The sequence below is a fragment of the Pelmatolapia mariae genome, linkage group LG13, assembly GCF_036321145.2.
Source record: "Pelmatolapia mariae isolate MD_Pm_ZW linkage group LG13, Pm_UMD_F_2, whole genome shotgun sequence".
NCBI lineage: Eukaryota > Metazoa > Chordata > Actinopteri > Cichliformes > Cichlidae > Pelmatolapia > Pelmatolapia mariae.
The window spans coordinates 18,334,513-18,361,511 of record NC_086238.1 but is presented as its reverse complement, the minus strand read 5'-3'; the positions used below and the strand labels follow the sequence as shown (position 1 = coordinate 18,361,511).

General features: G+C 40.4%; 1 protein-coding gene across 1 annotated transcript in view; it reads right to left on the bottom strand.

Moving 5' to 3' along the window:
• cdh23 (cadherin-related 23) overlaps window positions 1–26,999 on the bottom strand; it is a 179,881-nt gene that overhangs the window by 71,466 nt on the left and 81,416 nt on the right. The window contains exons 10-13 of the mRNA XM_063491091.1: window positions 12,971–13,083; window positions 10,984–11,172; window positions 5,713–5,862; window positions 5,012–5,170 (exon numbers count right to left, since the gene is read on the bottom strand). Of these exons, the coding sequence (XP_063347161.1) occupies window positions 5,012–5,170; window positions 5,713–5,862; window positions 10,984–11,172; window positions 12,971–13,083 (611 nt within the window). The remainder of the gene's footprint in view (window positions 1–5,011; window positions 5,171–5,712; window positions 5,863–10,983; window positions 11,173–12,970; window positions 13,084–26,999) is intronic.

Here is a 26,999-nt window from a genome sequence, read left to right as displayed (position 1 = left end):
CTTAACAGTAGATGTCTGAGGCAGGCCACATTTTATTATTTCTGGACGACTTCCTCCTTTGTAGCTCGTAGAGACGGTACTAGAACCTCAGCATTTCACTGGCCCAAACTTAGGCTACGTCCACACGTTTTCTCTCAGTTTTGGCCTCCCGTCCACACTGAGATGGCGTTTTCCCCGAAGGAAAATGCAGCGTTTTGAAAATGCTCTCGAAAACGAATACATTTGAAGACGGTGCTTTCGCGTTGCAGTGTGGGCAGCGAAAACGGAGACTTTTGAAAACGATGACGCATTTTAGTCATGTGATGCAGTCATGTGACGAATTAAACAAAGATAGCGGTGGGCATTATACAGCAGTTGTTTTGTTTGCTCTCAATTTTGACAGCCCTATTAAAGATTAATTATTAAAGATTAATGTCAGTTTGTACAAGCTTCAGATAGCTTTTCTTCAAATTCTTTAATTCTCACTCACTTTTGCAACTTTGTACTTTTGTGTTACTCGCAGCAACAACTCCACCTCATTGTTAGTCCATTTAAAAAACTCGGTGCTTTTCCTCAACATTTTGCAGCGACGTTTCAATGAGCCGTAAAGTAAATAAACGATAGTGGTGTGCGGATCGATACTGAAATATCGATTCTTCCGATACCAGTAATTTATGTTCTAGAATTGATTCTCATATTAAAATATCGATATTTTAGTACTTTGGGGTAAATTTGTAGTTTATCATTAACAGGAACACAATGGAAAGAAAGTATATCATTCGGATCTTCTAAATTTGAAGGAACTACTTCCTCTTACGCCTTTCACAGTCATATGCGAAATACGGCTGTATAAATGTGTCGCAGCCCCTGTCGTGCGCGCTCACAACAATGGCTGAGCGTAAATGGAGTCATGTGTGGACGTATTTTACCTCCACAAACAGTCAAGACGCGGTTTGCGATACATGTGGCAAGACAGTGAGGTGTTGTGGCAACACCACTAACCTCGTCAAACACCTCAGAGTAAATCATATCACAGAATATGATGAGCTTATGTTGAGGCGAAGAGAAGAGGAAGAGAAGGACAGGTGCTGCTAGGGCGAGACAGGCGTCTCTCGCGCAGTCCTTTAATGCTGCAGGCAGGCAACGTGTTCAAACAGCGCACAACTTCAAGTTTTTTTTAATTTCTATATGATTATTCTGTATAGTAGTCTGATGTCCTGTAATCATTATGAAGCTATATCCTTATATTATTACTACAATTACATAATACAATTATATATTGTATTTTGAAATACAATGAAACATTACATTTTTGTCGATACCACCCTGAATTTTACTTGGGATCGGAAAGGAAATCCGTGGTATCGCACATCACTAATAAACGGCAGACAGAAATGAGGCAGGTCGAATCTTCTTGCGTTTCACGCATGCGCAGTACTGGAATGTGGACGCATAACTCTGTGAAAACGACTGAAAACGCTAGTGTGGACACGGAGCGTTTTTAGTAGTGATGTGCGATACTACTGATTTCCTTTCCGATCCGATACCAAGTAATATTCAGTATGGTATCGACGATACTGATCCGATACCGATACTTTGTACAAAAACTTATTTTATTTATTGTATCTCAGATTATAGCGTCATAATGATTACAGGACATCAGATTACTTAATAAGGCAGGGTTGTACAAAATAATTTAGGCCACACTGCTTTTTAGAAATAAAAAAAAACTGAAGTTGTGCGCTATTTGAACACTTTGCCTGCCTGCAGCACTAAAGGACTCCGTGAGAGACGTCTCTCTCGCCCTAGCAGCACCTGTCCCTCTCCTCCTCTTTAGTTCGTCTCAACATACGCTCGTCATATTCTGTGATATGATTTACTCTGAGGTGTTTGACAAGGTTAGTGATGTTGCCACAACCATACATGCCAACCCTCCCGATTTTTCCGGGAGAATCCTGAATTTCAGTGCCCCTCCCGAAAATCTCCCGGAGCCACCATTCTCCCGAATTTCTCCCGATTTTCCACCCGGACAACAAAATTCATAGCGCGGACCAGCCAATTCCAGTTTCCAACAATGGCGGAAGCTACTTAGTTTTAATATTACTCTTATTTCTCTTTCTGGGTCGCAAAAAAACATTTAACAGGTGAGAATGTAGCTGTGTAAACTTCAAATATCTGAGCCTACCGACACATCGTTTTCAAACCCCCGCGGTCTTTCACTACTCGGGTTAAACTTGCCAGATTTAATGACTGTAAAATTGACCTAAATGAAGAGGGACATTTAGTAGCTGCAATATGGAGATATAGGTGGGAGATCTGATCAATACCCGGAGATATTATAAGTAGCCTAAGGCAGAGGAACATGGGGAATGCCAGCGTAAGATGCCAAAGTAGAAGATGTGCTGCCACAAACACCTTGCCGCTACTAACCGACCATAACGAGACCCAAAGCTAGATGCTATGGTCAAATCTGGAGGAGCCAAAGGGCAGAGCCCAGAGCTTCGCACACCTCTGTTAGTAACCTGTTTCATCTCTTTGTGAAGCAGCTGGACTAGTGTCGGGATAGCAGGAGTTCCAGAGGGGCATTCGGGATTAGAAGGAGCTGTGTCGGTGTCAGAGTTGTTTGCAGCAGCTCTGTTTTAGCAAAAGCACTGCCTAGTGTTGTAGTATTGGGAGGAAGGCACGGTGTTGAGGGAGGAGGTGTGATTGCTGTCTGTGGCAGGCTGTTTGATATGGGGATGGGAAAGGATCATGCTTTGGAAAAGGCCTTTGATCTGAAATCTTGGACAGAGTAACACAGACTGGACTGTGCTGTAACAGCTTGTTTGTCTGACTAGTGTAGCTTATTTTATTTCATTTGTTTTAATGTACCGGTGTACAATATCTTATGAATAAAGTTTTTTTTCACAAGTTAAGTTTCTTTTCCTTTAGGATTTTAATGCTCAACTGTTTTACTCTTTTTAGTCACTTTTATCGACTTTTATCGACTCAAGTTACCTTCTATACACAGATTGTTTTCCTTTTATTATTGAGAGGGAAATTAAAATGTGTGTTTTTTCCAAACACATCCTTGCTTCAGTCTCTGTCCTTGGGCTAGGTTGCATTGCCTTCCCCTGTGGAATCAAACCAACAACTAATAACTTAGAAACAAGATTTCCCCGGCTCTTTAAAACCTAGGTGGCATTGTCATTAATAAAGCAAGTGGAAAGTTATCACTTAGCCTTGGCCTCACAGAGCAAAAGAGCAGAAACTTCACCACAGATACAGAATTTGCAAGATGAAGAAAACAAGATTCCAGTCAGCAAAAGCACTGTAATGGCTCTCTAGTAGTATAACTGACATCAGACTATGTGTAGAAGTCTCTAAACATGAAGGCGTATGATGACTAGAGATTTTAGAGGAGCTGCAACTTGTCAGTGGGAATATTCAAGTCTGGAGCTGTTTGCCTTTTCCTGGAGTTGGACACCTGCACCAAATGGATTCCTCTCTTGCCAGAGACAAGTGCTCTTTCATTTCTGTAGAGACAGGCGACACCATCTGCATCTTTGCAGAGAAAATTTCATAGTGCAGAAAAAAGAAAGAATCCCAACTGAAACAGAAAATACTTTCCAAGCACCATGTGAAGACCAAAGAAGGTCAAAGAGTACAGACAGTCATGGACTTTCATCTGACGTCAAAAGTATAAACTCCACAGCTTTAATATTAAATACTGTATATACTGTACCCTGTAGGTGTGTATGTGTCTGTTATTTCTCAGTCTCAAAACCCACCTAGAAATGTGTACTATATTAAACGCCTCTTTAAAATGTACGTGTTACGTCTCAATCTCAGAGGACTAATGTATATATCAGTGCAGTTTTGTGTGTGTTTGATAACAGGTCAGACAATCGAAACCTTCATCTAACAGGGTATACGAGTGCTAGCAGCCACGCCAGTGTATATTCCTCACTGAAGCCGTCGCATTTCATTCTGTTTACAGTCCACTCACTCCCCACGGCCAGATATCAGGATTCCAAGGCAAACCACATGCTCCAGCACGAGGCCAACACCAGCTATACTTATTGGGTATTAGACAGCCCTGCAATCTCCGTTTCATGAACAACTGGTCTATAAACACTATTGATTTTCACACTGTGGTTTTTGGCACATGTATCTAGTGGATTGTGGGCGTTCATCACAGCGATGACTAGTAATGAATAATAATGCAGACTTATGAGGAGACAGTCAGAGATGCTTTTGTTTTTTTGTTTCCTCATCTGATTAAAGCAGTGGCTGCAGGTGCTAAATGGTGGGACCCTGAGATCATGAGGTGGAGCAGCTACAAAGCTACTTCAGCTGTGCGAAACGAAATAACAATGATAGACATGGAGGAAATAAATAATGCAACATATGATAAAAAAATATCCTAAACTCAATTCTTAAATTGCATTATTTTGTATGGAGTCATGCCATTATTATTGACATCGGTAATTTCAATACAATATGAAAAGCAATACACCTTAACCTCCTCTGATAACAACAATCCAATTAGAACTGGCATTTCTGCAATATGTTTCAATTTGTTACAGATCAAATAAGTTTAGCTTAATATGAAACTTTAAATCTTAATTCTGAAGATAATTTTATTTGGCCCAAACAATGATATGGACTAACCACACTATTGTTCTCTCCCTAAACCACTGTGCTGTCAGTAATTTGGTTAACTGTGGCCCAGTGTAGTAGATGAGAAGGTAACTGCGTTTTTCATTTGTGTTTTTCAGTTTCAGGCACTGCCTTGCTTGGGTCACATTAAATCCTTACTCGTACGGTAAAGTCTCAGGAGAGTACTGGGTCACGTGGGCTAAACAAACACTTCAAGATTTCATCCCCAATAAAGCAAGCCCTGTAAAAGTTACTAGTACAAGCCAGGTTTTATTGTAATCTGTTTGGAGTCGTGTTAAGTTTCTCTCCAGGAATAAATCCCCACTCTGTGAGTAATTTATCACGTTCTCAGCTGTGTAAACACTGCACAGTGGTTCACTTAGAAACTCACCAGGATGCGCAGCAGCGATGTACCAGGTGGTGTGTTTTCAGGAAGGCTGATGTTGTAGAGGGGTCTGCTGAAGATGGGGCGGTTATCATTCTCATTGATTAGTTCAATAAAGACGCGGGCAAATCCCACATGATCCGAAATGGATTCATTTGCATAAAGCTGAGAGAGAGAGAGCAAGGAACAGAAGCAATGAATACGCACAGACACACATGAATGTTGCCTCAGATATAAAGAATGATTAAAGGAAAAAACAACAGATTGTTATGCATGGAGGCTGTTGGTCGCATTCTAAAAAGTGTAATCTGAATTTGCTACTGAAAGAATTTATTTAAGATTTACAGTGTGCTACTCTGATTCTATAAACAACTCGGGGTTAAACTGAGGTGACAAAATAGCAATTTCACTGTTCAAACAACTCGGCGCTGTTTAGAAAGAGATATTGCTCCAGTCTAACTGTGCCTTGTGTCCAAACAAATCCAAACACTTTTCAAGAAACATAATGAAGTTACATTCGGGTTTTCTTTTTCACAGCTCTGGCTTGGTCCACAGTTCATTTCCATTGATTATAAATCTTTAAGCTACTTTGGGCTTTTTAATAGATATTAGCAAAGAAAACCAACAGCTATGCTTTGTTGGGGTGATGCAGGTTTCTCAGGTAAATCTACAGGGCACAACTACTCAAACTAAGTTGAAAAACTTACTGAAAAACTGAAGCTGCGAATCTGTTCGTAGTCCAGCGGCATGGCAACCCTCATCCTGATGTCGGCACGCCCTTGCACCGCTGTGGGGGAGATGGTGAAGTATTCTGAATTGTTTCCTGTCAGAAACACTTGGAACATGCTGTTCACCCCCTGCCATAGGAAGGATAAGAGAGAGGATAGAATAACAGCAAGAAAATTGTGTTTTTAAAAGATGGAGCACAGTCAGGTGGCAATATATACTGAGTCTAACCTACGAGTGACAAATGTGCAGTATACGATCCATGGTACTGTGTATTTAGCAAGTCAAAAGAAATCACATTTAATTACAGGCAAAAACATGTCTGTCTATCTAGACAGGATAGATAGACAGCATAGATATTTTTCATGCATTTATGGCTGTTGTATCTAGAATGATGTATATCAAAAGCCTGCTCATAGTCTAGTAGTGTTAAGTAATAACATGTACTAACAACAGTGTAGTAACTGTATGATATTCATGTGTTTTCATTTAAATATTTCTCTGTCTTTGCTGATAAAATGATAAAATTGCAGCTATCCTAAAGATTAATGTATCACTGATGACAGGACACAAGATACTTGTAATTTATGGAAGGGTTATTCTCTTTTTCTGACAACGCTGTATTTTATTTTGTTGTATATAGTATCTTATTCTTCTTATCTTATCCTATTCCAGTGTTTTTCTTAATTTTTGCTACTGTAACTTTGCACTGTCCACTTTCTGCTGTAACACAACAAATTTCCCATGTGTGGGACTAATAAAGGTTTTCTTATCTTATCTTATCTTATCTTATCTTATTTTATTCCAAACATTTCTTTTAATATGTCACATGTGTGTGTTCGTATTTTAAAATAATAGATTATTAGAGTTTTATATTTTCTAATTAGTTTTTTTTGCAGTTATTATGATCACATATCATATATAAATCTATATAGCCAAATACAAATACAGCCTCAACAGGGTCACTGTGATATGAACATTAATAAAGACTAAAATTAAGGATATTTCTGGTATTTTATTAGTTAGTTTTCTGAGCACACAATATTATTTCTGTTAGTTCATTTATTTTCTTGAAAGTCTATTTTTTTAAAATTATTTTTCCCCACATCTAGTTTTAATTTTGAGTTGTGTTTAATGAACAATAATAACCGATCTTCAAAACCAGCATCAGCATGTAGGCAGCAGCTTTTTTATTGTCAGTCTTGAGCAGGATGTTTCTTTTCTGAGAACAACTGTGAAATATGTTGAACGCTCATAATGAAGCAGTTATAAAAAGGCACACCAAACAATGCACCAGTGAAGAAAATGTTAAATCGAGACAGAACAAGCCAACTCTAAAATTCCTTCAGGATGCATTTGGCGTGGAGGAGTGCACTTTGTACAAAAAGAACAAAGTGACAAGCCAGAATATTAATAACAGTAACACTGAAAGGTCCAACTGTGATCAGACATAAGAATCAAATCATAGCCCATACCACAGATTCATCGCTTCTCCGTCTGTGAAACTTGGGTCACAGTTGAGGGGTACATAGAATTTATTCCCCATTTATTTCCCACAGAGCTCTAAGAGTAAGTCAGACTGCATGATTACCTAGCCAAAGAAGAAAACCATATGCTTTGCGCACATTGTGTGTTTTATGAGAGAGGAAAAGGGGTTGACGTGATCCCTGGTGACAACCATGACTATCTACCTCAATCCAGCTACATTCGTCTGTGTTTGCTTTCTAGCTCACTGCAGCGTAAGTTGCCAGCACAATGTTTATGATTATGTAGATTATGTGAACATGAAGACTGATTTAGAAATACTATGTTTTGTGTCATTGCGGTTGTGTGTAATGAAAAAGTATGAATATGAAATTTGGAATAATGGAGGGAAAAAAAACCCCAACTCATCTTTTCCTTCTTTACTTCTTTTTCCTCAGATAAATCCCCACGTGCAGATGCATTATGGGTAAATATAAACCAGTGACATCACATCTCTGAAATACCTGTGGCTTTCTTGAGCGGGAGAAAAAACCCCATCTCTAGGTCCTTCCTGTCTTGATGTATAAAGCTTCAGGGCAGCCAATCATGTAGCCATTGTGGCAGACAGAGGAAGACGGGTGGCGTGGTCAATTGGCATTATGCTGCCAGTTGAAATAGCCCCCTTGTTTTTGTTTTCGTCTGTGGGAGAACCATTGTGGCTGATGACTCCTATTTAAAAGACCATCCAATATGCAGGGATGTCACCTCAAACTGCCCATAAACGTAATTGCCCGTCCATTTGCTTCTGCCTTTAGAAGCCCCCAATAAAAGCATCCTGTCAGATGCAACTGCCACAAAGTTTAGTGACAAGCTCCAGCAGCAAAAAGTTTTTAAAGATGCTAGCCAAGTAGAAGAGGATATGAAGGCAGCGACAGGCAGAGAGGTAACTACCACTTGTGTCATAGTCTAAGAAAAGAAATGTCTGCCTATAATCCCTTACACATGGAAGGAGTGAGATTACAGAGCAGGTGTAGTGGAGTGTGAATGAGTTTGTGTGTATCGGCAATGACATGCAGGTTTAAAAGATCAAAAAAGCAATAAAAAACTGCAAGACAAAAAACACCTCGTGGGCTTTACTCCTTGCAATTGATGTACTCGTGGCTCTATCACAGCAGAGTAACAATGCAAGACTGGTAGAGTTTAAAATGCCCGGAATACGTTTTCTGCATTTTCTCTTTATATTTTTTCCATGTGACACTTTGCTTTTTAAGCTCTTTTTGATGCCTTTTGTTTTGTTGCATGATGATGACTTAACAGTGAGCTGGGGCTGCTAATGCGCCGATTCTGGTAAGTGCTTTCGAATGCAGCATCTACTACGAATCTAGTAAATTAAAACCGTCTCGGAGCCATTCCCCCATTTGCAATAAGCAATCTTAGCCCAGATATGTTAGGTGTCTGGAAGCCTCCCCTGAGCAAACGCTGATATTGGTGGTGGTAAAATGTTGGTTGCTAACCTACAGAGAGACCTCTTATCACATGCCAGGTGTCTGGGTCGTCACCCCACCTGCGTGCAGCAACACGCTTGCAGTGCTCTCTTCTCTGCTTGCTGCTGGAACACAGGCAGAAGCAAACACGCCATCCCTAGAATGGATAAACAGACCTGCTGCTAAATATTCCTGCTATCTCTCCTTTCAAGTGCTGTATTCCTCTCCTGACTGTTTTCTTCCTGCTCCACCAATTACTACGACTTATGATTTTGCTCCAGCACTGACTACTTTCTGCTCAATCTTTTTTCCTCTCCTCTCCTCTCCTCTCCTCTCCTCTCCTCTCCTCTCCTCTCCTCTCCTCTCCTCTCCTCTCCTCACCTCTCCTCTCCTCTCCTCTCCTCTCCTCTCCTCACCTCTCCGCAAGTCTGTTTCTCTTTATTCTCTACCTTCTTTTCTATCCACTTGACTCACAGTTATCTGTCAAATTCCACCCTGGCGGCTGCTGCGCCTGAATCAATCAGAGTTGACTAGCTTTCGGCTTATCTGCACCCTAGGTGATTGATTTTCCTCGTTAGGTATAATTTGATGCTCTATCCCATCTCTTCCAGAGCAAATTAAATTGTAGTCGAGTCCAATGCGCTGGTGTGAGCGAGCGTGTGCATATGTGAGCGAGGGAGAAAGAAAACGAGTGAGGCAGAGCAAGCCTAAAATGTTTGACTTCTGTGTATGTTTTGGTGTCTGAGTGTATGTGACTGCGTGTCACCACAGTAGGCTGATAGATACAGTAAATGGGAAGTGGCGGGCAAACCAAAGGAGGCTGTAGTACACTCCTGCTGACAATCCACACACACACACACACAGACACACTGCTGCCTGACATAGTGAAATATAGTTTCACAGAGTGGATGATGTTCTTTTTTGGCTGTGCATTTATAAACAAGATAACAAGATAGATTAAGAATGTATCTTGTTAGCTTGTTAGTGCCGATCTATTCCAACTGAAAGTAAAAAGTATGAAATCTGATAAAAAAAAACTTTACTTGAACTATCAATTCTGCATGTTCCAATCAGGTTTACTATTTATTTATTGCACTAATCACATTCTCTTCATACTGAATATTGGATCTGCTTGTATGATGCAGGAATGCAAAATACATCTAACATTTTCTCACATCCTGATTTACTCTTGTTCTCTTTTACACTAGGATACTGTACTGTACAATAGAACTATGTAGCAAAATTAAAGATCTAAGACAGACAGAATATTAGAATGTGGTAAAGACAGCATCTTTTATCTGATATAATCTTTAAAAACATGCCAGGATTGAACTAATCAGTATCCCACATGCAAAGACAACTTACAAAAGATCAATGATAATATTTTAATATGTCTGTATCTTATCAAACAAGAAATATACTGTCACATTTACCTATTTTCCTCAGTTATGGCACTGATGAATGCCTAAAGACATGTTTTGTCTTTGTTGCGTGATTTCATGATTTTATCCAGTTAAACATTTCATGTTTACCCAAAATTAAATGAAAAGATTTCTAACAAAACAAACAACAGATTTCTTCTATCTTTGCTTATTTTCTATACATTTTTGGCTTGAAGATGTCACACTGTGTCCATTATTCAAATTATTGCGGTTCAGTAATGCTACTTGTAGCATTTTCAGAAATTACTACATTTTTGACAAAAGCCCCACCAGGTTTACAAGAAATGGTCGATTGATCATAATCCACCCAGGGCTATCACCACAGGTGGGTAAGCCATCAGCATTACTAAAGCCCCTAGATGAGCCTGGCTCACAGCCCTGAGGATTGCTAGATGAGGATTTGGGGCAAAAAAGTGTGTTGAATATTTGCAGTTTATGCATCAGAAATTGTTTACTAAACTACTACTTTTTTGGACATAGTTTTGAAAGGTCACTGAAGTTGTCACTGGAAATACTGAAAAGTTTGATTGTGTTATTGTTTGGCTGTTTTGTGCACCAGGACTTTTGACGTGTAAAGTTTTGCCAGCACTGATCTAAGAAGTCTTGAGTTGTGGGCAAAAACTGGTTTTGTAACCGCTAAATTCAATCACTGACACAAGAATATTTGCAACAGATGCCATGAAAGTCACTTCAGATGTTCCCGACATATTGCAGTCATTCTTGAGTCTGATCAAATGTTCTTGTGTAATTAAAAGAAAGGTGCTGATGAGAATAGGGAAGCCAAAAACGTACAGCTGTTGTCAGCACAGGGGGCATACAAATGTTGTGAATACTGGAAGCCATTAAGATGTGATCTACCCACCTCGTCCTTATCTTCTGCCTGGATGAAGAGGGGCAGGGCAAAGCCCACCTGTGCCAGTTCGGTGATGCGGACCCGATATTCAGAACTGTTGAACTTCGGGGCGTTGTCATTCTTGTCAATTAACAGGATGGTGAAGGTGGTCACCACCGTTGCCCTAGATGGACTGCGGTCATCATTCAGCTCGGTGGCCTAACAGGAAGCCAGAGCAGGAAATGTTCATCAGAGAGAGAAAGAGAGAGGGACACAGAAAAAAAAGAGAGAGACATAGCGAGAGTGAGAGAGAGCGATCCATTTGATTGGACTGAAAATGTCATTCTGGATGGAGACGGTCAGCACGCAATCTCACTCGGTATTTACAGCTGTTCATTTATTGGATCAAAGGTGGACAGACGGCCTAAAAGCAATCACAGAAATAGGCTCAAAGTGAGGCCAAGAGAAGGCCAGCACATGTACATCCACACATACACACTCATTCACATGAACACACAATGAGATTTAGGTGAAAGAAGTCCAATTGAGGAGACACAATTACACACACTCTGTTTTTGCCTGCCTCAGTTATTGAAGATGGCTGCCCTCTGAGATGAAAAAAATAGGAGGGTAAGATAGAAAGGGGCAACCACTGTCTTTTATTGATGGACGAGTGTCAAAGGCAATAGGAGGAGAAGCAGAAACAACATGCTAGTCTCTGGATAATCAGATAGTTTAGCCTCTTCTGTAACAGTGCTCCAGAATAATTTGACCTCCACCTCCACGTGCTCAGCGCTATCTAAGCTGCCTGAAGTTGAGAAATTAGTTGTATTACTACGGCACACTCCAATCAATAGCAGCACCAGCTAAGAAAGCACAAGAAGAGGAGAGAAAATTTAGAGAGGAGGGGGAAAAATCCATATCTTATAAATACATTTTTGGGTGACATTTTTTTCTTTTCCAGCCTTTTTGCTCATTCTACTTTTCTGGTTAGTAATTATTGATTTCAATTAAAAAGACAAGCCTGAGCCTGGAATATGTTTGCCAGAATCTCTTTTTGTATTAAACCTCAGAGCCAAATGTATCTCAATGGTCTCTTGTATAAAAATGTCACGCGACCTGCTTTTTATTACCAATAATTGCAGCCAAATCAGTAAATGCAAGAACACCAGAGAGGCCATTTATCTTAAGGTGTGGCAGATTTGACTTGTCATGCTATCAAGATCACGAATGGAATATTGTAACTACACAGAAAAATGAGGCCTTTGTTCACAAATCTTTCCGCTTTCAGCAGGACTTGGAAATCCATTTCACGCACCCTCACACCCTGTGGGAACCACTCGGTGTACAACGGTGGAAGAGAAGAAATAACGACAACAAAAGTGGAGGACTGGACAAGGTGGCAAGGCTGCGGGTCGGGAGGTGGGGGGACAAGGGGGATGAGAGGGAAGGAGTGACATGCTAAAAAGCCAAGCGAGACAGACTTGGCTCATGGAGGGATAGAGGGATTCAGAGATCACACCTACTTCAAACAAAAGAAAAGGGGAAAAATGGAGGAACAAAGGAGGCCTCAGCATTAAGAAGGACTCTAAATCCTCTTCCTCTTTCTTGTTCTCTGCTCCCCTTGTTCTAATATCTGCTCATTCAGCACGAGCCTCTGGAGGGGACATTATCACAGAATCACAAGCATGAATATGGCCACTAATGAGCCCAATAAAAGCACTTGAGTTTGTCAGAGTCTCATTTGTGCAGAAGCATATTGACAAAGCATCTAAAGATATACTGCACGCACATCGTACATATCTAGTACTAACTGATTTCCTTCATAAGCGACAGACTGTATATCCAGTCTAAGAGGTCTGTTTAGTTGGTCTTAGGATACTATATCTAGCCTAGATAGAATACACTTTCATATCAAAGTTCTCTCTTAATCCAGCGGTGAAGCAGCCTTTCAGTCTCGTGTCTAGGCTACGGCAGTCCCTCCACCCCACAACTTCCCTCACATTCAGCAGCTCACCCTGACAGTCAGAGAGAATCCTGCTGAGTAGAGGGGGTTTTCTCTGTCCAGCTGCCCATTCACCGTCAGGGATCCACTGATGTAGTCCAGGGCAAAAACACTGTTTGTGTTTCCTAGATGGAGCGAGAGAGAGAGAGAGAGGGAGAGAGAGGGAGACCAAAGAAAGTCAGAGAGAGAAACAAAACCGGCATGGTTGATAATTCAACATGTCTCCTGGGATACAACAAGAATCCTCTGGAAGGGAAGGTTGTGGATGAGCCATGTGCAAGTCTCTATTTCATGTAATATGGATACTGCATTCACTGTGCTGTCTTTTATCTCTGTACCTCCCTTAGGCTGGCCGACCTCCTCCAACCTGTCCACAAGCTGCTTCTCCTAAACCCGCTTTATTTCTGTCACCCTCCCCTTCCACCGCCTTCAGTTTTTCACTTCTTTATTGAGTTCATCTGTAATTTATGTAGTGATAATGCTGTCAGTAACTGATTGCAAGCATGGTTACACATCCCGGAAACTACAAGCATCGTGGCTGATATCGGAAAGATCTTTTTTTTAATATCGCTGTTAGTGTCACAGAGGCTTTTTTTTTTTAAATTAAATAAATGGGCTACTGTTTTGTTTGTCTGTGAATTCTCATATCAGGCATAAAACCATTTGTGCTTGCACCATGAGTCTCCTGTATCATTTGTGCTGCTGATTGGCAGTTCAGTCGCAATAAAAGCAACAAAGACGACGCATGCTAGCAAGAAAGGGTGTGATGTAGGATATCAAATGTTTTTAAGTTTGAATTTAAAACGATCTTTACTTAGAAACTAAAACCCACAGATGAACTTCAAGAACATATTTGGACGTATAATTTGGTATTAATAGAATCCTATAATTCTTATAAGAATTTCTTAAACTGTAACATAATAGGCTTACAATACAGACTGACTGCAGTCACCCCTTTTTGCATGGGTTGATAAATTGCATTAACTTTGTCATACTCCATGCACTCCTTCAGAGAGGAGCATTTCAAATTATGAACGCTGCACTGTTCTCATTAACAAGTTCAAGTGTGCCTGGTGTTATCTATTCACTTCAATTAAACAGGTTAAAATATTAGACCGAGGCCCACTTGAGTCCTCTTCTAATATTTTCTTATTCCCTCTATTCCTTTTCAAATTACCGTCCTTCTCGTTAACTTTCACACCTCTCTCACACTTTTCTGTGACACTTTCTCTTTCTGTCTCTCTCTCTCCCTCTCTCTCTCCGACGCCCTGCTAATTACACCCAGCAGATGGAGAGCACAAACAAAAGTACACCCAATGGCCCTCACCTCTTCACTTCTAATGTTCTCTTGCTCCAGCCCCGCACTGCCTGGTATCTCCCTCTCTCAGATCAGATGCTCAAGTCTCACTCAGAGAAGCTAATGCCTTTACACTTTCAGTGTGATCCTTGGCGCCGATGATGTGTTATATGAGACGTGAATAGCCCTTTTGAAATCTCTGGTAAGTAGCACTTTATAAATGTGAATGTTATTACAGCAATCTGTTCAGCTGAAGGCAAACAATGGAGGAGACAAGACTAAATGAGATCAATGAATGAATGGGAAACATACCTAGGACTAATTCAATTACGCCGTGTTAACATGGAGCACTTTAACACTTTTAACAGCGGCCACCACAGCAGGTCATCTGTGATGTCGCACACTGCAGGTTAAACAGGTTAATGTGAGAGAATGATCAAAAATTGAATAAAGCTGAACAGATAAAGCATAATCCAGCCGCGATCAAATCAAAAACATCTGACAAAAATGAGCACTACACATCAGCACACCATTATGCTGTGTGCCAGAGTAGTCAAAAATAAGGCCCAGGGCACTAGAATTGGCCTGGAAAAGACTAGCACACTGGACAGCTTTAGAAAATATAAAGGACGGCATCGCTTTTCGATTCTTACCTGTAGTTTCAGAGGTTTTACAGCTTTTCCTGCTAATAAAGACGTTTCCATAGCTATTCATACAACAGTAAAATAATAGATACACAAGTAAAGTTTTTTTTTTACTATTGACTATATAAATTTATGGAGTTTTATTGATTTCTTTTTACAATAGCCCCAGTTTAAAAAAAAAAAGTTAAATTGTGAATTAAGAAAAATTTTCATTTTGAATTATATTACACAATTTAGGTCGTAGATTTTAAGTCATGCTGACAGATTTCTTTCATTTTTTTTGGACACATTTATTTATTGGTTCTAACAAGTTTTACATAATGCACCATAGGTTTCTTTCCTTTACTACAGCAGTATTTTTCATAATGTAGAAAAACTAAGTCGCACTGTTGAAATTGCACTTCTTTTTCTTATACTGAGATATCTGAGACATTTAATGTGTATTTTAACGAGCTTATACTGAGATAGGAGAGTTTGACTAGTCTGGTCTATTTGAGATTAATGTAAGCTGTATGTGGCATTCGATGTAAAACGACTCGACATCCCAGCTCTAGTTTAAGGCACAGTACACTACTAATGTCCCTGTTAGCCCGTTTTTGGGAAATTTTTTAAATTTCATTTTAACATTTCCCCATCAGTGAACTGCATGTTCACCAAATTCATGCATGTAAGAATTCAGTCAACAACCTGCCTGCATTAAATGACCTGTATTCAAAAATGAAATTTGAACACGCTAGCGTCATAAACAGTGTGGTCACATTTAACTAAAACTTGTTATTGAAATCTTATAAGGTTAAGCACCACAACATTTAACATGTATTGCTTTCAGTATGGCACAACTCTGAACGAGAGACACTCACACGATTGGACTGTACATGCCTCCTGTGTCAAATTTAATGCTATGTTTGTTATTTGCAATAGCATTAAGACATTTAAGCATTTGTTTAGGATGCTCTTTTGCTATTTCCATGCAGAAAACAGATCGTTCAGTCTGCACCTGTGTGGATGGTCGGAAGCACCTGCTGCAGTACGCACACTTAGAGGAGCTCTGCTTTTGGTGGCAATGACAGCGAGAGCTAAACATTTACAGGTGTGGTTACACTTCACCATAGTTGATACTGAAGCCTTTTGCACATATGGCAGGGTGTTTTGTGGCACACATCAGTGTTGTGTCTGAAGGAGAGGGCCTAGAGAAAAATAAAAAATGAGCTCTTGAATTTATTTGGTTTCAAGGCTAACATAACTCCAGTTTTGGCAGATTACAAACACATGTATACTGGATTTACTTTAGGGTCTATTCAGTAAAAATTAAACAGATCTGTCTGAAATACAATTTGAGGTTCTGTCCAGAAATTCGTTGTAGCTAATCCCCTGGCTTTGTCCTAATAATATAAATCAGTTATGGTTTTTGTAGCTTACCAACTATTACTTGTTTTACTCTGCAAAAGACAGTCAATTTTGTGTGTGTACAACAACTGCCATTATTAAAAGAAAAGTTTATTGTGACGGCAAACCACTTTACATTTTGAGACATGATTGCTTTTCATTAGCTTTTGCATGATTAAACTAACTTCCTTTAACTATATGACATGATAAATGCAATATCCCCCCAGAATGCATATTCTCTTCACATGCGGATTTTCCCTTTTTCTGAAACCCTACATTCACAAGTAAGAACACTGTGAACCTTGAGCTACACTTTGAGCGGGATTAAGAAACATTCTCTTTCAAATAGGTTAGAGTAATAGCTGAGGTCTAGACTTCAGAGAAACATGTTGAGATGGTAAGTCTATAGTATACAACGGCTAGGGGTCAACAGATTAACCCATGCCTGTGTTCCCCCACTCCCCAGTCGGCACTCTATTATTGCCCTGTATCTAGTCTGGAATGGAAGGGAGGGAAACTACAGAAGAATGAACATTGAGGAGAGGAGCCAAGCTAGCAAAGAGAGCAAAGCTTTGGGGTAATTGACCTGGACTGAGGCCAAAAGGTGGAGAGTAGGATGTAGAAGGCACAGGAACTACTGCTGATCATATCCAGACTAAATAATGAATTTAGTTATGTAACTGATGACAAGTGGCATCTATCTATCTATCTATCTATCTATCTATCTATCTATCTATCTATCTATCTATCTATCTATCTATCTATCTATCTATCTATCTATCTATCTATCTATCTATCTATCTATCTATCTATCTATCTGTCTGTCTGTCTGTCTGTCTATCTAGTGAAATATAAAGATGCTGACAAGGATTAAAACCATCATAAAACCTATCCTTCAGCTTCGAGACTACCTTATTGATGAACTGCACAATAACTAGTGAGCCAATAAGCCAGTAAGTCTGATGTTTTCCAAGCTGTTGGCTAACATTAGACTTAGTGGCTTATTTGCCTTAAGTCAAATTTAATACTTAATACCCCCCAAATTTTTTTTAGAGGCAATCGCTATGATTAAAACAAACCAAAGAAACAAAAGACCATCAGTATGAAACAGCTCCTCATAGTCAGCATTAATAATTCCTATGGTCACCAAAATGATTCCCAACATGAATTTGACCAACAATCATTTTGGGCCATTTGCTAAAACGGCAGATGCTCTCATTTTTCTTTGGGCGACAGTTCTAATAGGTGTGGAACACTGAAAATGACCACTATCGGAAGCAGGAAGACAATGAAACATAGGATCAATAACACAGAATATTGCAAAAAGGCCACATGTAATCAATGTAATAATCCTGCAGTAACCGCTAGACCCAAGTATCTTATTAGGAGAAGTATAGTAGTGTGTTGTTGTAAGAGTGTGCATGGGGGGAAAAAACACAAAAAAACTGCCAGTTTGTGTTATGCACTAGTGACACTAAGCTGACACAACATTCATTGCAACATTTCTTTTTGCCTGATGGGAGAGGCAGGCAAGTTGATGTTGACAACAATTGTTAGAGGTGGTGGGAGGGTAACGCGCATCAGGGACTTAGACCCACTCAGTGTGGGCATCTTGCCTCTAAATTGCTTTGTCAGCTTCAGTGGCCTGACTAGAATGCCAATCTTCTCCAACAGCCGCCCCTTGCCCGGACGACTAGGTGCTCACCTGGCCGAGCGGCTATCGTGCATACACAAACACGCGCATCTACAAAAAGCTCTAGAGTGCCGTGCTGTAATGTACATTTGCGAGATAACAGCAGGCTGCTGGTTGTACTCTCTGCATGCATCCGTTAAGAGGCTTTGACTCATTGCTTCAGGTTCCATTGAAGGGGCCTTCCACCTAGGCACCCTTGTGTTGAGCTTGACCAGAGAGACAGACTGAAATTACACAGGGTGACTCAGAGGTGCCACTGAGAAAGAAAATATAATCATAATCTAATTGCTGATGCAAAGTGTTCTCCAGTGCTCTGCTAGGACACAGTGATTAGACCCCCGATGGATGAAAATTGCTGTTCAAAGATACACATGCACCCAAATTATACCCAAATAACAATAAACTCTTTATTTGAATTTTGAAATTCAAATTTGTTACTTGAATTTGTGTTTCGTGCGTGTTAATATTTTGCTGTTTCAATTCCAAACTCCTAAGAAGAAATTCAAAGATTTGTGTACGTGTGTGTGTCAGAGTGCATTTAGTGCTAACCAGGAGAGTTTGACTCTGTGATGTGAGACTCCAGGGGATTAGCCATGCTCTCACATTACCAACAGTACTGGACTGGAAAATGAGAAAGCATGGCATGATTTTGTCTAGAGTGGGCCTGCACACTCAAATTCATCCACTCACGCACACACCTCGAGAAATGCCCACAGGCACTGAAACACACACAAACTCACACAAGCAGCTCTTATTTTCTGGGAATTTATAATGTGCTCAACAGCTTCAATGGCCAGTGCTACAATTACAAAATAAAAGAAATCCAAATAATTTGCCACTTTTGAAGAATCTCAGCATTACCAAAGAATAGGTGGAAAACACAAGTGTAGATTTCATATTATGTATTGACAAACACATTTACACCCTCGCATCATTAACAATGGTGTGAAGGCTTATTTCCTGAGAACAGTTTTGTTATTGAAATTCACTCCCTCACAAACAGCAAAGGAGCGAGTGTAGACACAGGGGGGAAAACGGGCTAGTGATTCTGGGCGACTTCCGTGTTCTAAGTTGCAAAAGTGGAAAACTTACACGTGTAGTTATTATGGGAGGATTGACCTGGAGAGCAGAAGAAATAAGGGATCTGATCTGATGAGTTCAACCGGGCGTGCGGCGCGTGGATAACAATGACTTTCTCCAAAACACGAGCTTTTGAGGACAGCCAAAACAGGACTTCTCCGAGTGTAATCGCCATGACTAAGCTAGTGACAACTGTTTTTTCTAGTTTGTGACAACACCATGGGGGCGCTGGAACATTCTAGTAATGTGATATGGCAAGCAGCCAGTGCTTAGAGGCTCGGGGCTAAGATTTTGTGTACTTTGCTAAATGTACACAAATTAGTGTCACTTTTAAGGATTACGCCTACAGGCATTCATATTAATGATGAGGTTTTAGTTATTGTCTTCAAACTACACTCGCTTCAAAATCTAAATGAACAGCTTCTCACTTACACTGATTTGCTTATGCACGTGCTCATCCGTGCATTCACACAAACCCTTTAGTGTATGACAGCTACTAGTGCATATGTATGTGCTCCTGTGTGTCTGTGATGTGAAGTGATAATGCCATTGGCAGACAAGCTGCATTTCATGAATACTAAATGAATTAGCTTCATCAAAAGTTTTTTTCTTCAGAAAAGATTCAAGGACAAGTATTGTCTGAGAATGAAACCGACTTCTGTTTGTAACCACAGATCACTCAGGTTGACACAGCTAGTAAGATGCACGTAAGCAGTCTTTGTGCTTTGACCCTTCCTGCCACCTGAAGCCCTAAAGCCTAACTTGTGCTGTAACCTGATGTGCAGCTCCAGAGACGTGGGTCCCCTTCATTGCCAGCAACCCGTGTAAATGCTGTTAATGGTGTTGGCCATTTGCTAGGCTACGTTGCATGCTCTGCACAGATTCTACAGATGTATAAATTAGGCTTTACTTTCATGTACATACAGCCCACTTTGATTTTAAGTGGGCTTCCCATTTCTGTCAGTATATTCAGCAGCATGTCTCACTTTTTGTACATAATAAAACATACTGCTGTAGCAAATAAAAGGAATCTGTCAGCACGACTTAAATGATAAGTAATAAATGTGAACTTATGGAAAAAGTACTGAAAGCTCATTGCCCAGACAGCTGTAATTATAAATCGGAATTTTATTGTTTGTATTTTGCAAAAAATGTCCTTTTTCTGGACGCATTGTAAAAAAACCAAACAAGAAAATCTCATAAAGTTCTATAGTTGATAGTGAAAAAACAAGAACTTTTCTGTCATTTAATTCTTTATCTATTATTTCACTGCAGTATGAATGGGCATGTGGAAGGTCTTTATTAGTAGGAAAACTTAGTAAAATATAGTTAAAAGTCTAAAATATATGCCCTCCTTCACATTTTCCAAAGCTCTCAAGTGGGCCAGACCAGAGTCTTTGATAGGCCAATTCTGACCCCCGGGCCTTTTGTTTGACACCCCTGCTCTAAACAGTTAGACAAATGCTGCTTTTCCAGTAACGAGTGGGAGGATTGCTGAACAACAGTGGAATTTTTTTCCATAGCAGTACTTATTGACTTGATTTTACAACAGGCACTTGCAGCCACTTATCTTTGAATATGCTTAGTGAATCCAATGAGATGTTAGCCTTTTGTGCCTCTACCAAAAGAACTAGTCAAATTTGCTTGTTCTGTGACATTGCACATGATCCCACACCCATCGACATGACATGATCAGGCCAAGCTGGTGGCTCTTCTACCTGCAGCTGAACATTTTCTCATATCTTAGTTTTTTACTGACTTATGTGTGAAATTAACAGCTAAGAAAGAACAACAACAAAGAAAAAGAAAGAGGAAGAGAAGTACAGTTTACCTCTACCCTGCTGGCCAACAACAATACTGTTGGTTTGGTAACGTTACAAATAATTGAAGACACAGTCATCCCATGACCATTGTTGGAAGTGTGTGGGTGGAATGGGAGCCTGTCCAACTGCAGTTTGGGCAGGGCATAAATCCTACTTTATTACATATTTATTAGGAACAAACAGCATTAAAACATTCTGTGTGCTTCCTCCAGCAACTTTAGCTCAAGATGCCACTGACCTAACCTAACCTCAGACCAACACAATTCTCATCCTGGTCACAGATAAATGTATCCACGATCCACAATCTTCAGGTCTCATGAAAAATAATTAGGCTTACAGCTATTGATTCCTGGATTTGGTCTGTCAGCCCAAGACGTCACAGTCTCTTTTCAACTGAGTATTGAGCTGGCAGTGTGGTCTTATCGCTAGTGTGTGTATTTGAAGTGTATTTGTAGCAGCATGCTTGCGAAAAATCTTGTTGGTGTCTCTCAGTGAGACTAGGCTAGACTGATTTACCCTATTATCTGATTTTTTTGCAGCGTGCTAGACAACACAAAGTCAGTTTTTGCACAGTGTACAAAACAGCAGCGGGTTAGAAGACAGCAGAAGAGGAAATTGGATTTGACATTGGGAAATGCTGTTGTTCACAAGCCAATAGCTTAGAATATCACTTCTTAAGGCCAGCGGTGTCCTCTTTATCCAAAGGGTAAATGAACAGAACAGCAATTGATAAACCTCCAGTGTATGCTGGAAATATAACAAAAGCAAAACAGACCTTTTATTACAATGGAAATACAGACCAATAACTGAGATCAAGAGTGGAAAAGAATTTGAACAGCTGTGCAGTTTTTGTGCTCTTTCAAGATGCATTGCTCTGCTAGCACGGGCTGATGCCTTTGAGGAGGGTTGTTGCCATGCGGGGTGTCCTTGGTCTTCCACCACATCCAGTTGGCTAGCACATGTCAGAATAACATCCACATAGATGTGAGCATCATGTCCTCACAACGCAGCAGATTTTGCATCGTAAGGAGATGATCAGTATTATTGACTTCACATTTCAGTTGCTGTAAAGCTGAGGCTGATCACACCATAACAAAGTGAGGCCTGGACTTGGCTGTGATTGCATTTGATTGCTGCACTCTACTAGACTTCACTAGTCCTGGGATTGTGTCACAATCAGCGTCCCGCAGACTATCTGCCTTCCCTGAGAGATTACATAGCATCGGGCTGTGGTGAGCCTCAGAGCGTCTAATTGAAAACCAGGAGAAATCCCCGTGATGCGACAGTGACAATAAGAGCTCCCTATAGAATAACAGGTATTAGGCTTGTCCATATTACAACATGTCTGCTGATACAAGTTAGGCAGTAGTCGCATGGAATCAGAGCATCAGGGTGTAGCAGTACTGAGAGATAAAGATATGTGGGGAAAGACAGACAACGGGAAATAATCGCCTTTACAACTTATCAGTGTGTCCAGGCAGGAAATGGCATGGCCGTACCTGTGACACCGCTTTGCTGAGGGCAGGCTAGGGGATGCCCCCCTAATACTAACTGCAGTGGACAGTGGACACCTGTTCTGTCTCTGTGTCCATAGGCAAATGTGTACGTGCAATATGTGGTCTTGCTCTTCAGGTTCCTGACAGACTTCAAAATACCCAGTGAAGTTATGATATTGTAAATCTGTACTACTTTAGCTGCAAATTAAATAACATCTTTGCTGCAGTTTCCCAGCACGAAGACGCTACAATGAGAAAGGAAGAATGGTCTAAAAGGAAAGAAAAGTGTAGCGATGGAAGGAGCTTAGAGTGGGATTAGTTGTGCTTGCATGTGACAAAAGCGATAGAACCAAGCACACAAAGATAAACAAGAGGCTGATATGAAAGGCTTGGGGGATGTCCTTTCGTTCTGTGAGACGCAAGGCTGACTTTTATTCTGCTTATTCTTACACTATCATTACAGCGCAGAGGAGAGGCTACAGAAACTTTACACAAGCTTAACTCTTATCCTAACGGACAGCAGTATTTTTGGGGCAAGACTGCTTGCCTCAAGTCCTCTGTAATAGAAATCACAGAAAGCAAGACAGAAAGTTCTTTTTAGCAGGTAAAACATGTTCAGTAGGTCAATATTGGGTATTTTTTATATTTCTTAAGATGAATACTGTGCTTTAATATCTGTCTGTTAGTGTGAAGTAGGTGATCTGTCCGTGCATATATGTGTGCAGACAGACATGAGCATGTAGCGAGTAGACATTGTGCTAAAATGAGTCCATCTGGGCTTTAGAGTGATAGTTCCTTAGGTCATTGGGGGTGTCACTGAGACTGACTAGTGTTGTCTGTGTTTCCCCCCTGTCGTCCTCAGGGATAGGTTTGAGCAGATGATTGCTGACGTTTTGGGATTGTTTATTGCTTGAGCTGCTGTCCAAAAATATGATGTAATGCTATAGATGTGAATAATGTAATAAAATGCTATGGCAGAAGCTCACTGGTGTAGAAGCTCATCAGTCAGAAACACCCCGGGTTTGTGTATTCTTTGGTCTTTATCTTTCCTTTTAGTCGCAATTTATTTATGTGCTTAGTTTCTTCTTTAGCTCTGCTGTAGCTTGATAGCATAGCTAAGCATCATCTCAGTGATGACAGTGGTGCAAAGCTGTTATGATCTTATCTTTTAGAGGGATTAATCTGACAAATCTTTCCAAAGATCTAACAACTGGAGTCAAAGTTGAGATGCTAGCGTTAGAGGAGAACTGTCATGGGAACATGTAATCTGATATTCCTGAGAGGAACTGGAGTCAGAGCAAGCAGTGAAACAAGACTAAGCACGCAGATATTTGATTCCAAAGACATCTGGGTGCCAAGTATCCATCCAACCATCCATCCTGAGGTCAAATGTTATCATACAGAAACACCTACCCCAAGGAGGAGGAGCCACGGATCTACTCCCTAGTCACTCCTGAATGATTGAGCTTCTCCCCAATCAAACCATTAACTAATTATTTTTTTCTTTAAAAAAGGGTTTTTAATGTGTATTTAAATTTTATTACATGCCAGATGTGTGACTGAATAAGTAGGAAGAAGGACCACTAAGAGTGATCAATAAGGATCTGCTGCACAGCTTTCCCAAATAAAAAGCCTTGCAAAAATGACAAATACAATAATCGCAAAAAGGCATGCTGGACTGATTTTATTTCAATTCAGCATGCCTCTCAGCATTAAGGAGCATGCTAACATGATTACTACAACGTGAATTAAGTATTGTCTTTTAATCTTGTTTGCAGGCACATTGCATGGTCAATGCTGCTTTTAAGCTGCTTTTAAGCTGTTTTGATGATTATACTGCACGCCCCATTTAAGATATGCAGGAAACAACATCATTAAGTAATAAATGCATGAAATAAAAAGTAACTTGTATATTTGGAGCGACTTTAGTACCACTGACAATGATGAGCATTAAGTAATTTACCGACCATCAACTCAGAAGAAAGATCGTGTTTTAGCCACACTTAAAAAAACCAAAACTCTGTCAGGAGTATACATGAATATGTTTGTTTGATTAAGGCAACAGCCACTATGGTTGTCTGATAAAATCTTTCTTTCTCATTACCGGTAATTGAGGAATTGTTGGAGCATTTTGGGTCAGAAAAAACCCCACAGATGTTTAGAGCAGGAAAAATCCAGTGGATAGTTCAGCAGTGGGCTATTCCTAAAGTGATATATAATGAGAGCAGTGAGTCAGAGGTCCAATAAGAGGGCTAAGTCTCACCCTGTGGACCGGGGATTTACCATCAGAACCGCTACCCTGAATCTCCTTCATCATAACAAAAAAATAACAACTGCAACACTGCGGGCAGAGCGCTGCTGTGATTCTATCTCATGTACACATCAAATCCCAGATACACTCCTCTGATTGGAGGAGGGAGAGGAAATCCTCATCTTGAGTCCCACAATCATTAGCGTGAATCACAGCTGCAATTAAAACCTCGTTTATCTTAATTACTGAACTAATGAGACGAGTCCCGCAGGAGTGAGCCGCAGTCTCAGAGGACACTCGGGGTGAGGAGCGGGAAGGCAAGAGAGGAGTCATGCAGAGTCACACTTAAGTCTGCAAACAAGCACGCCCTCGCACTAATCTGAGCAGATAGACAGAGGCATATGTGTAAGCGTGCATGTACAAGCACACACATATAGAGGCATACACACACATATATCCATGCAAAATGCATCATCATATAACCTTACCCTCCCACCTTTATCTCCTAGCACTACATCACCCTTCAACTTTCATTATCTATCAAACTTATAATGATTTTATCAAGCCTACAGACTCCATCTCCATAAGGGCTTAGTGCGGTGCTATAACTCTTGATTTTGCAACGACCGGGAATACATCGCACCACCTAATTAATGTCTTTTTAATGCTTTTCTCCTCCAGAGCTTAACTCAGCCAAGCTCAACTTTGCAACAAGCACAACACACACAACAATACAACATGTGGCAGCAGACGGTAAGTAAGACTGAGTAGGTGTGTGCACTGAATGGGAGCAGCGGGTTTATGGTGAGCTCAGTTAAGAAGTGGGCTGGGCAGTGGCCTCTCTGTCCTGAGCATACAGCTATCAAGCGCACACACTCACAAATAATGCATGGCTGCGCACATGCGTGGACAAAGGGTCAAATTCCTTCGTTCAGCTGTGAGATTGCGCAGTGACTCAGCAGATGGTAGAAGAATGAATATCTTTATCACCACAAATTCCCATGGTGTGCCAAGCTTATCAAGCGGTGCCAGCCCTTATCAGCCAGCTGGCAATAGTGGAGGCACCGATGTCCCTCCATCCTGGCCATTCTGGGCTCAACAGGGGGCAAGCAGAGTTTAAAGGATACAGTCCACAGACGGTTGTAATCCTCCCAATGGGTGTTTATTTTCCACCACGCAGATCAATGTTTCAGTCCTGAAGGATCTTTGAGGGATTGTTCGTCCTTCAGGACTGAAACACTGATTGTGGTTGAAATAAACACCCTGCAGGGGTATTAAAGAAGCATTGCAGCAGTGGATGGACAACACAGTCAAAAGTGTTTGTGTGTTTTATCTTAATAAAAATAGAGATGCTTCATGTCTCTCCTGATTAACTATGATTCAGCTGGGCAACAGGTTTGTATTCTCAAACAGGCCGCACAAGTCTGACTGATACGTTCAGCGGCTGTGATGCATACAAGCAACACAACTGGGTCAATTACTCAGATATAAATCATAATTTAAATTGACTATTTGCCGCTCACAGAAGCTTTGTGACAGTCAAGAATAATTTATAATAGTGCTGTCAAAATTATTGCATTCTTTTTTGTGAGTCAATTGTAATATCTGACACATTAGAAAGAAAAATGAACACAATTAGCACGGCTAGACCACTTCACAAGTTATGTAGGGTTCTGTAAATTGCACAGGTGGCTCACCGTCCCCGTGTCAAAACAGGTGTTAATGTGCATCAATGAGGAGAAAAAAAGAAACAGCTGAGGGTAAACTGATGGAACAGTCATCAGGTAAACTTGTTTTCCATCCTCTTCAGATACGATGTCAACAAATAGCACTAACATTAAGTTAATGTGCAGTCAACTCTCGATCTGTCTGTATCTGGCCTGCATCCACTTCCATGAGTTCTGCTTTTCTGGCACATTAAAATACATTCATATCCATGTGCACAAAAAAAAGTCTGCCTTCCAGTAATTAACTCTATAAACATTTGTCCAGGCCAATTACCCTGGGGCAATGTTGAAACTTAAAATGAGCATGCTTAAGTTTAAAAGAAGTAAATGGACTCAAGCAAGATGGCGTCAGTGACTACTGATTTCGAGAAAATTAAAAAGGTTGATTAGCTGGGTATACTGGGCAATATGATTACATTTCTCTCAATAAATATTACCAAGTATTCATTCAAGCCACAGGACTGTGCAAAAGTCTTCAGCTGCCCGTCATTTATTTATCATTTGATAGGAAAATAGGAGATAAGTGCATCAATTTATAGAGCTATTAGACAGTCAACATGCTTTTAATGAATTCGGCAGTGTGTTTGGGATCATCGTCAAGCTGAACTGGCAGATATGCAGTCCCAAACCTTGATGGAGCCTCC